This window comes from Monodelphis domestica, chromosome 6 (assembly GCF_027887165.1).
Source record: "Monodelphis domestica isolate mMonDom1 chromosome 6, mMonDom1.pri, whole genome shotgun sequence".
Lineage (NCBI taxonomy): Eukaryota > Metazoa > Chordata > Mammalia > Didelphimorphia > Didelphidae > Monodelphis > Monodelphis domestica.
The window spans coordinates 297,224,767-297,235,957 of record NC_077232.1 but is presented as its reverse complement, the minus strand read 5'-3'; the positions used below and the strand labels follow the sequence as shown (position 1 = coordinate 297,235,957).

Below are 11,191 nucleotides of genomic sequence, written 5' to 3'. Positions count from 1 at the left end.
TTGGATCCTCGCCACCACTTGGTTATGAGCAGGTGATGTCATGATTCCCGTCTTACAGTTGGGGAAACTGAATCAGGCAGCGGGTCAGCATATTACCCAGGGTCCAGAGGACTCAGGTCTTCCTGCTTCCCAGCGTTGCGCGCACTGTAGCGCCCTCTGGCGGAAACAGCCTTCAGAGCCAGCCCCTTAGGGCACCAGAAACCTCTCAGTCTGACATGGGGTTCTAGAGAGGATTTATGTCACGTCGTTCTTCAAGGCTCAGCTGACTTTCTCCGAGGCCACAGCAGGATCTGCAGGGGCGGGGCGGGGCGGCCCAGAGGCCTTTGCGGCACAAACCACGCCGTGGCCATGGCGACCGTCAATGACGTGCCTCTCCCTGCTACCTTTCTGCGCATCGTTTCTCTTCGCGCATTTGGTGACGCCACGACGTCGGCACGCCAGCCTCAGTGGCGGCGCAGGCGCAGCGGCTGCCCGCTTCTTTGCCCAGCCCCCAGAGCAGGAAGCGGCTTCTGAGCCCTGGGTTTGTGTTGTCCCTTCCGCGGTCTGAACCGAGATATCGGGATCCTGAGGCGGAGGATCCGCGGTGGATGGCCAAGCGAACGGGCGAGTGCGGGCGCTAACGCGAAGCGAAGGGCCGGGGCCGGGGCCTGGCCAGGGCGGAGTGAGGCGGCGGCGACGGGCCCCGGCGAGGCAGCTCCTGCCCCTCCTCCTCCCCTCACGCAGGTGGGTGTGCACCCCCTCCCCTGACCAGCCCTTAGTGCGCGTGCGACCCCCCCCCTTTCCTGGCCTTGATGCGCTTGCGTGGAGCCCCCACGTGGAGCCCAGCCTCCTTAGTTTCCTCTTCCACTTGAGGCTACCGGGGCAGTTCTTGCTCTTTCTTCCGCTTCTGGTCTGGAGAATGGGCAGCCGGGCCCCTCAGGCCGAGTGGAACCCCCAACTCCGCTGGTGGCTCTTCGTGTGGTCGGTCACACGGAGAACCTTTTTGCAGCGTCCGCTGTGTGCCCTGTACTAGGGTAACCGGGGACGCGCGAGGCAACCCTTGCCAGCGAGCTGGAGAGCCACCGTGCTGTCAGAGATGAGCCCCAGGGAAGGCACCAGAATGAAGGGTGCTGGGGGAAGACTGAGGGAAACGGGGTGGGGGGGCAGGGCGGAAGTTGTAGGGGAGATGCCCTTTGGCAGGGCATCTCCACAGTTGGCTTCTCTTTACGTCACAGAGAGTCTGTGTTACATAGCAGGGCAGCAGGACCTCATAGGATCAGAGATTGAGATTTAGCAGGGGCTCGCACCGCGCTCCCTGAGTCATATTTATAGGAGGACGGGAGCATACAGTGAGTGTCAAACGACTAAATGAAATGAACAAAATGGCCAGAAATATAAAGCTTTTTGCTCAGACTGCTCTCATTCTCTCACTCCTAGTGAGAGCATATCATGTTTTATTCCTGCCATTTTTCGTTATTTTCATATGAATATGTAAATATTTATATGAATAAATAACATGCATGAATGGATGAGTGTGTACCAGTGTATAAATGTGTGTATGTGTCTATATGCATATAGGCATATATATGTAAATATGGATGTTTAATTAACCTATGATTTATTGATATAGGGAGCTCCTCTCATGTTGCCTGGGAGCTCACTTGAACTCAGTTCTGGAAGCCATTTTTTTCCAGCTTTGATTAAAGAAAAGTCAGTGTGAGGATTGGCAAGAATTTCGGGAGCAGAAGGGGTGGTGGGAGGGATGCAGGGTAGTACAAGTTGTACAGGAATTCCAGCTACATGCTTTGGTCAGCCCAGTGTCTTTTATCTTCCCCAAACTGTCAGCTCTGTACATTGTTTTACTTGTCAACAGGACCTTAATAAATACTTGTTGATAATCAGTCCATCCTCTGAAAATCTCCAGGGATGGGCACAAGGTAGAGAGAGCAGAGGCTCAAAGAATGCCCAAGAAAAAGGAAAAATAGGTGGCATTTAATTTTATGTAGGTTACCTCTAGCTACCTCTGATGTGACATTAGTACCTGGAGGCTTGTTGGGACTAAGGTAAAATATCAGGTGTGAGACCTACTTTCAAGGGACTGGCAACTCAGGGAGGAAGTATAGATGTTATTTCAGTGAACAGTTATTAAACACTTCCTGTATGCAAAATGTACTGTGTGTTTAGGTCCAGAAATATAAAGGTATATTTTTTGACACTCTAGCTTTCAAAATACAGAAAGGAGTCAATGGAAACAAATACAATGCTATCTCCCAGAAGCTGGCCCTACAATGTTTAGCTGGGCTTCCACTTTCTACTGGCAGTTTCCCTCCTGTCTCCGTCAGTGTTAGTGCTTATTCTTCCTCCTCCTTTTTCCTTGTATGCTGCTTCTCTATTTACTAGGTAGAATGAAATCTCTGCTGGTAGGGCTTGTGGTCTGGCTCCCTAGCCCCCAGATCAAGGCCTGGTATGAGAAAGTATTTATTTAATCGGGATTTGTTGAATTGAATTGGAGTATCCTGAAAAACTGGAAGCTAGTGGTAAAGGACTTTAAAGGCAGAACTGAGAAGTTGGTATCTGTCCTGGGGCATTACTACAGATCCTTGAGAAGGGTGTGTGGACTAGGGTGATCAGACTTCATTCCAAAAGATTATTTTCAGTTCTGTGCTTCAGGCACTGAAGTGACAGTAAAACAACAACAAAACCCAGTACTTGCCCATAAGTTTACCTTTTGTAGGAGGATTTTGGCAGCTGTGTGAATGAATGAAGAAATGATAAGCATTCAAGTACATACTATGTGCCAAGCTCTAGTAAGCCTTGGGATATAAATAAAAAAAGAAAAAGTCCCTGCTCTCCAGAGCTTGCTCTAATGAGAAAAGGAGACTTGAATAAAAGTTTCCCTGCAAGGCTGATTAAAGACCCTGGAGGCTAGAAGGGTTCCTCTGTAGGCCAGATCCCATAGCCCCAAGTTTTGCATGCTCTAGTGAGAGTAAAGCTGGGTCTCTAGGAGGATTAGAATTAGTGACTCTCACCCAGCTTCTTGGTTTATGTGGATTGGAAGCTGACTTCCAATTTGGAGGCTAGATCCATAGCTTGTTTTAGAGGGGATTAAGCCTGAGCTGAAGTACTGGTAACGAGAGTTTAAAGGGCCTGATGCTAGATATTTTGGGCAATTTGAATCAATAAGATTGGATGTGGTGAGGATAGGGAAATACTAGGCATAGCTCCCAGCTTGTGAGCCGAGGTGACTGTAGGGAAAGGGGGCTACTTCTAAGCTAGGGTGCCTCTCTCCCCCCAGTCTGTGGGTAAAGAGCTACTAGGAATGTAAAGTCAATTTATGGTAGACATTATTGAACAGCTCTGATAATCCTCTATAACTCCAGGAGTAGCTTTGCTTTGTTCTGTTCTAGCCATGAGGAGGACATCCCAGGCAGAAATGAGCATCTGTAGCATGGGAACCAAGGCATTACCTTCTTCAGAATAATAGTAATAGTAACTTTATATAGAGCTTTAAGATTAGCAAAGAGCTTTTACAAATATGTTTTATTACAACCCCACCAGGGACATGTTATTATCCCCATTTTACAATTGAGGAAATAGGCATACAGTTATGGTAACTTGCTCAGGGTCACACAGCTAGCAAGTGTCTGAGGCTAGATTTGGATTTAGATTTTCCTTACCCCAGCCAGGTGCAGCCTTCTGTCCATTGGGCCAAGTTGCCCCTAAAGTGTTTCCTGTTTACAGTATTCTATTGATCCATCCCCTAGGGCAGCGTCGGCAAGCCTTTTTGAAATCTAGTGCCCAAACTGTTCCTTCAAGCTCCCTGTGAACCCCCCACATTACCATAGAGCAGAGGAAGGAAGTGCTCACATTGGGCTATTGGACCAAGGGGCAGAGCATGTGAAAAATGTTCTCAGGTGCTATGGAGAGGGGAAACAAAGCATCCCCCTCCGGCTTGCCAGGGCATGCATGCCATATCTTCGCCAACCCACCCTATGGTAAAGAAATAATTTCTGAACTTAGCTCTATAACAATTCTCTATGGGTCCATTGAACGACTAGGATCTTTAACCAGGTAGCTGCCCATTTAATCTGTCCTCTGAAATCTCTGTGCAGCCCCAGAGTAGAGTCAACCCTGATCTCGGGGTCTCAGGTAGGAAACACAGGTACAACAGGGTGAGGGACCTGGAACCCCATGGGTCCCAGCATAGACCTGCCTGAAGGCTCCATTTGTGAAAACTAATTTTCTTTGAGAGTCTTGTTCCTTTAATGTGGCTAATGAGTAGGAGAGCTTTTTAAATAGCTTGATTACAACCTAGCCGCTAAGGAGATTGTGGTTCATTAAAACCCCCAGCTTTATAATGGTTTTTGGTTTTTGGTTTGCTTATTTTTACAGGAACTACTGTTAAGTTAGGCTTTTCCCACTTTGTACCTGTTATTCTGTATTTGAATCAACTTTCAGGACATTGCCTGTGTTCTCAAATGTAAGCTTTTTGAGGGAGGGATTGTCAGAGAGCATGTGTCCCTATTACTTCCGCCTCCTGTTTGGCACCCATTCTCTGACCCTTTCTCTGACTTTCTGTCTCTGGTCCTCTTTCTCCTTTTCTTTCTCTACTATGTTAAATGGTTTTTATTTCATCCCCTATTTTGTAGCTTGTTAAAATGCTTTTTAGGGGGCAGCTGGGTGGCTCAGTGGATTGAGAGCCAGGCCTAGAGATGGGAGGTCCTAGGTTCAAATCTGCCCTCATCCAATTTCCTAGCTGTGTGACCCTGGGCAAGTCACTTGACCCCCATTGCCTAGCCCTTACCATATCAATACACAGTATTGATTCCAAGATGGAAGGTAAGGGTTGTTATAAAAAAAATGCTTTTTATTAATTTAACTCTTATTTAACACAAATGCACTGCACCACTACATTTTCATCTAAATTTTTGATAAGATTATTGAATAAGACTTGTCAGTTCATCTCACAGTGACCCTTGGCAGACAGTAAACCTAATTTGAGTTGTCTTTCAATTTAATAATAGTAATCATTGGCCTAAAATTTTCTTCTTATGATTACAACTGGTTTTTGAAATCAGTTTATCTTGTCCACTTGAAAACCTTCTTGACTTTTTTCTTTCATAATTATTTTTATGTTTACAGCTTAATAGTTTATAGATTATGGATCCAAGCTTATTAAAAGAGCGGGAGCTGTTCAAGAAACGAGCCCTCTCCAATCCGTCTGTAGAAAAACGTCCAACACTTTCTGAGTCAACATCATCATCAAAGAAGAAGAAAGCTAAGCTTGAGCAGGGAGGGTCATCAGGCTCAAAACAAAATTCAGGTTAGTAAAAGTGACTGGGGGATTATGGGGGGGGGGGGCAGGGTAAACCTATCTTTCATGAAACTAAGTCATGATCAGTTGTCACCTAAAGGCTATTTTCAGTTACACCTTTAGTTCTGGCTCATTAATATGTTTATGAAGAAATGATTCTAACCTTTGAGAAAAAAGCAAAGATGGCTTCTTTGGCAATACTGACACTTTTCAAATTCAAATAGTGGGTTTGGGAGCATGGCTGGTTTTTGTCAAAAGGAGTCTGCCACAGGATTATTAACACACCCTCCAGAGAGACCAGAGGAAAGGAGAGCCAGGCAATGCCTAAAGTCTTAGATATTCTTCCTTCTGTTCCCTGCTCTTCCCTACCTACATCCTGCTTACTGGTCCTTCCCTGTTCTGTGATGGCGAACCTATGGCATGTGTGCCAAAGGGCATGCGGAGCCCTCTCTGGGCATGTGGTCCATCACCCACCAGAGTTCATCACTAGAAAGACAGAGGGACTTGGGGATGCTGTTCCCTTCCCCACCTCGCCGAGAACGTTTTTTCACTTTACTTTCCCCTCTGCCCAGCAGTCCAATGGGAGCACTTCCTCCCCTGCCTGGGATAAAGGGTGGGGCATGGAATAGGGTCTCTGGTGGGGAGGGGTACAATACAAGGTCTCTAAAAGGTTCGTTATCACTGTCCTAGTTGGTGGGGAATAGTTCTGTGTCAGGGCCTGGGGAGTTACAGGGCAGAGAATGATAATACTTCTGTTTAGTACCCATAGGTTAGTGTGAGAGACCCCAGGGATGTCTGGGATTCCTTTGGGTGAGCTGAATGAAACTTGAGCTGGGATAGACTTCCAGGGCAATGGGACTTGGCCTGGCCCTGAGAACTCTTCTTACTTTTGGTCCCTAAGCCCAAGCTTTCAAAGAAGGCATACCATTATTGCCCCTGGGTTGGATTTTTGGGATCTTCCTGCTTCTCTTCTGGGGTATCCCCAGAACCTTGCCACACAGAGGTTCTTCACCTGGGATTTGGAAACAATTTTTTTTTCATTTGGATCACTGTATTTCAATATCACTGGCTTCTTAGCATTCTCTGTATTTTATGTGTTTAAATGGCTGATTTGGAATTGTCCCTTCCTTCAACTGACTGCCTTCTTATCCGTTGGGTCTATAGTCCCAGACCCTCCTCTGACCTTCAGCCTTGGTTTTGTCCAGCTATTGCTGGGCTCCTGGCTTTCTGCCATAGGGGCATCCATGAGCAGCCCTGGATCTGGCAGATGTTCTTTAATTTTTTATGATTAAGATATTTTATTTTTCCAATTACATGTACAACAAATTTCTCCATAAGTTTTCCAAAATTATTTGATCCAAATTGTCTTCCTCTCTCCCTTTCTGGAGCTGACAGGCAGTCCATCCCACTCATACTTGGCATTTTGGGTAACTGTTTTCTGGTCTATGTGTGTTATCTTTGCTTCCTTTTTTTCAACTACCACCCAGCATGCTGCTGTGTGCCTGGGGTGGGCCAGGGTCCTCACTTTCTGCTCTAGGCTCCTGGGGGATCCAGACCTCATTTTCAAGCTGAAAATATGCATGCTACAGCATCTTGTTAACTCAGTATGCTTTAGGATTGTTATGAAGATAATTGACTTTTGATTTCCCAAGCAGTGATGGATTTTTGAAAAAGTAGATAATTGTTTCTTCTTTAAATAAAGGATCCTGGTTCAGGGCTGATGGGGACAGGGACTGTGGGGAGAAGGAAGAAGATCTTTCTGGGCCTGGGGAGTCAGGGGATCAGTTCCTTTGTTGGTAAGCTAAGAGCATAATTAGAATTGATTGTCCAGGAATTAAAGTAGATTTCTATATTCCATTTAAAAATTGTTTTTATTACAAACTTAATGAACAGCATTTCACTGAATAAAGGACAGAAAGGAGGTTAATATATGAAATTGATCTGATTTATGTATGATTTTCCTTAGAAGTGTCATTACATTTTATGTGATAGTAACAACATTGCCATGCTTGTCTGTGACCTTTCTTAACTGTCCTCTGCTACTCTCTCCTGGGGTTTGTTTTCTTGTCTTTCACTGCTCCTTATCTATTTCTGAGCCATCTTTGGAACATGAAGAACTTTAATATTAGAAATACATCCTATTTGTTCTACTGTAAAACTCCCAGGACTTTGATGCTTTCTCATTTGCTTGGCTCTTCTCCACTTTTTTCAACATTAAATATGTAAAAGATCAAGGCAGTATATGTTTTTTAAGCAGGGAGCAAAGAAGCTGTGATTTCAGTAAGAAAGAACCAACATTCTCGAGTCCTAAAATGTTCTTGATATTTATTTTTTATAGTTGTTAAATTGTCTTCTGAATTATTCTGTATTGCCATCAAAATAAATCAGGAAATAAGAGTTCTAGATGTCTTTCTCCAAAAGAATGCCAAGAGAAAAAGCTATTCTCAATCAGTAAGCATTTATTAAGCACCTACTATGTGCTGGGCACTGGCGTTACAGAGATAAAACTAAAATAATCATTTTCTTCCATGAATTTATATTATGAGTGTGGGAGGTAGGGATGTGCACATGCATGCAGCTACAAAATGTGAGAGGGGGGGCAGCTGGGTAGCTCAGTGGATTGAGAGCTAGGCCTAGAGATGGGAGGTCCTAGGTTCAAATCTAGCCTCAGACACTTCCCAGCTGTGTGACCCTGGGCAAGTCACTTGACCCCAATTGCCTCGCCCTTACCACTCTTCTGCCTTGGAGCCAATACACAGTATTGACTCCAAGACAGAAGGTAAGGGTTTAAATTAAAAAAAAAAAAGTGAGAGGGGCAGCTATATGGCTCAGTGGATAGAGAGCCAAGCTTGGCATGGTGGGGGTTCAAATCTAGCCTCGGAACTTTCCTAGCTGTGGGACCTTAGGCAAGTCACTTACCTTCATTGCTTAACCCAGTGATGGCAAACCTTTTAGAGATGCCAGGCCCCACCCCCCAGATAAGTGCCATGCCCCTTTCCCCCCACCAAGTGCTGGATATGCCCCCACTTGCCCTCTACCCCATGCAGAGGAGGGAAGAAGTGCTCTCATTGGGCTGCTGGGCAGAGAGATGGGTGAAGTGAGGAATGTCCTCAGCGAGTGTAGGGAGGGTGAGGGGAGGGGAGCACTCTGCTCCTCTCCAGCTCTGCCACCTGTGAGATGCCCAACTTCCCCCTTGTGCACTCCCATTGGGCTGCTGGGCTAGTGATGTGAAAAAATGTCATCAGGTATGGAGACGGGGAGGGGAGCAGCTTCATCCAAGTCCCCAAGTTCATTTCTAGTAATGAACTCAGGTGGGGAAGGCAGCTGCATGTCCACAGAGAGCACTCTATGTGCCATCTTTAGCACCAGTGCCATAGGTTTGCCATTAGTGACCTAGCCCATTCCATTCTTCTGCCTTGGAGTCTATACTTAGTATTGATTGTAAGAAGAAGATAAGAGATAAGAGTTTTTAGAAAATATATCTATCTATGCAAACTAAAATAAGTAGAAGGTAATTTGGTTGTGGTGGGAAAGGCCTTGTGTAGGATGTGGCTTTTGAGTTGAGCTTTGAAGGGTATTAGGGATTTTGGAAGTGTTCTGGGTATACATGGGTATGGGTATACAAAAGGCATGGAAGTATACGAGGAATAGGCAGAAGGTTATGAGGATGTGATAGGTGGTTGTAGATAATACATCTGAAAAGGGAGGGTGAAACCAGCTTGTCAAGGATTTCTGATGCCAAGCAAGGAGGTTTGTTTTTGTTGCTAGAGGGAAAGGGGTACCTCTTGAAAATTTGAACAAGCTGGTGACGCCATCTAAGCTGTGCTTTAGGTGCATCCTAAAGTTTGGCAACACATTTAGGTTGAAGGAGGGAAGCCTGGAAACAGGGAAGCTAATTGAGAGGCTCATGGATTAATCTTGGATTGCTGTAATGAGGGCCTGAACTAGGGAGTTTGCCATATGAGTGGGGAGAGCAAGAGAGGGACACAGATAGAAGGGGAGTTTTGGATGGAGAATTGACAAGATATCCTCAAAGTGTAAACTGTAATAGCTATTCTGTTATTGAAAAACCACCCAGGAACTCTATTCCTTCATGTTATTGTACCTGACAATGCCTACCTCCTTGCTGCTTTTGGCACTCAGCTTCTCACTCCAGATATTTTCCCTGGCTGTGCCAGTTGTCTGGAACACCCTCTCTCCTTGCCTCTGCCTCTAGGCTTTCTTGGTTTCCTTCAAGCCTCAGCTAAACCCCAGTTTTTACAAGAAGCCTAGTGCCTTCCTTCTGTGATTATCTGCAGTTTTTCCTGTTTGTATGTGGTGTCTTCATCTTGTCTGTCCCATTACACTGGGAGCTCCTTATAAGCAGGGACTTCTTTTGTCTTTCTGTGTACACCTAGAGGTGAGCATGGTGCCTGGCATCTTAAGCTTCTTGACTTCATATATTTGCCAAATGATTCTTTGTTCTAAAGCAAGAATTTTTAGCCTTATTTGCTTACAACCCCTTTGGCAGTGCATAAAATAGAATGTATTGGACTGCAGAGGAAACTAATTACTATGAAATATTTGTCATCCCCGTATTTTAAAAACAAGTTCCTGGACCTCAGCTTAAGGATGTCAGTCCTAGTAGGTTTAAATTTTTAATAATAGCAGATATTTACTTAGCACTTTTAATTTTGCCAGACAGCTTACTTATATTTTCCTCTTTGGGCCTCTTAACCCTGTGAGTTGGCTAGTGTAGCTTTTATTATCCCCAATTTACAGATAAGAGATTCCAAGGTGTTAAGTGACTTGCCCTAACTCACATACTTAGTAAGAATCAGGATTTTAACCCAGTTCTTCCTGTCTCAGGAGTCTAGACATCCATACTGAAGGAACAGCAAAGCTGAAAAAAGAAGGAAGCCATCTGACTTGACCCAACATTCCAATGTATTGGTCAAGCAGTCCTTATCAATGAACCCTAGTCTTAGCCTGCTGATATATCTAGGCTTTGTGAAAGGTAAGAGGTCAGCCTGGCTAAGGAACCTGAGAAGCAGGTGTTTTTATGTCCTAATCAGCTTCCTTTGACTTGAGGGTTGCTCAGGAGCCTGGGCTTTGGCACACACTTGGCTGGGTGGCTGTTGGCAGAATATACCTTAAAGTGGGTATTTGCTCTAAAAACAGACACTACCAATTCAGCAGTTATTAACCACCTATTACAAGCCAGGCACTTACTAAGCACAAGGGGTACAGAAAGGCCAAAGGCAGCCCCTTCTTCCAGGAGCTTAGATTGTAATGGAGGAGATGGCATGTAAGCAGGCATATACAGAACAAGCTGTCTTCAGGATGAATAGGAAATAATCACCAGAACTGATAGCATTATGTAGGGGCAGTGGAAAAGCCTGGGTTAGAAATCAGCAGATGAATCCCTTTATTTTCCTCTTATTCTCTCTGTAAAGTGAGTGGGGTTGGATTAAATGGTTTTTGAGGTTTGTTCCTTGCAGCTTTTGTGTTCTTTGACTCATTCCTGGGCTTGTCAGATTTTCTGGTTTGGCAAGGCCTCTCTCTCCGGATTGACAGTCAGCTCCCAGCCTGAGGCCATTCCTCATGACTCTCTGCCCTGCTTTGGGAAACACCTCTCTGCTAAAAGGGGCAGAGTGGGTAGATGGCTTGGTGGATGGGGCATGTAACAAGTGAAAAAGGTGGTCTGGCCACATGAGAGAGAGAGAGAGAGAGAGAGAGAGAGAGAGAGAGAGAGAGAGCAGCCCAATTGCTTTCCCACGTCGTCATGCCACTGTGGCGACATTATGCTGACTCTTCCTTCTTCAATAGGGATGCCCTCAGTGACATTTGCTCTGCAACATTGTCACCCACCCTAATTATTGACTGTCACACTCATGCCAGAGCTTAAACTGTTCTCAG

The 11,191-nt window shown here is 45.3% G+C and overlaps 1 protein-coding gene across 2 annotated transcripts in view; it reads left to right on the top strand.

The window, feature by feature from the left end:
• Nucleotides 1–584: 584 nt before the first annotated feature.
• The window catches only part of GTF2E2 (general transcription factor IIE subunit 2), a 101,765-nt gene continuing 91,158 nt past the window's right edge, over nucleotides 585–11,191 (top strand). Inside the window, exons 1-2 of one of the 2 annotated variants that reach the window (XM_001372540.4) lie at nucleotides 585–723; nucleotides 5,122–5,302. In XM_001372540.4, coding sequence (XP_001372577.1) covers nucleotides 5,140–5,302 — 163 coding nt within the window. In that variant the 5' untranslated portion in view covers nucleotides 585–723; nucleotides 5,122–5,139. Of the gene's footprint in view, nucleotides 724–906; nucleotides 1,329–5,121; nucleotides 5,303–11,191 lie in introns of those variants that run through there. The other variant, XM_016422934.2, reaches the window with a different exon arrangement.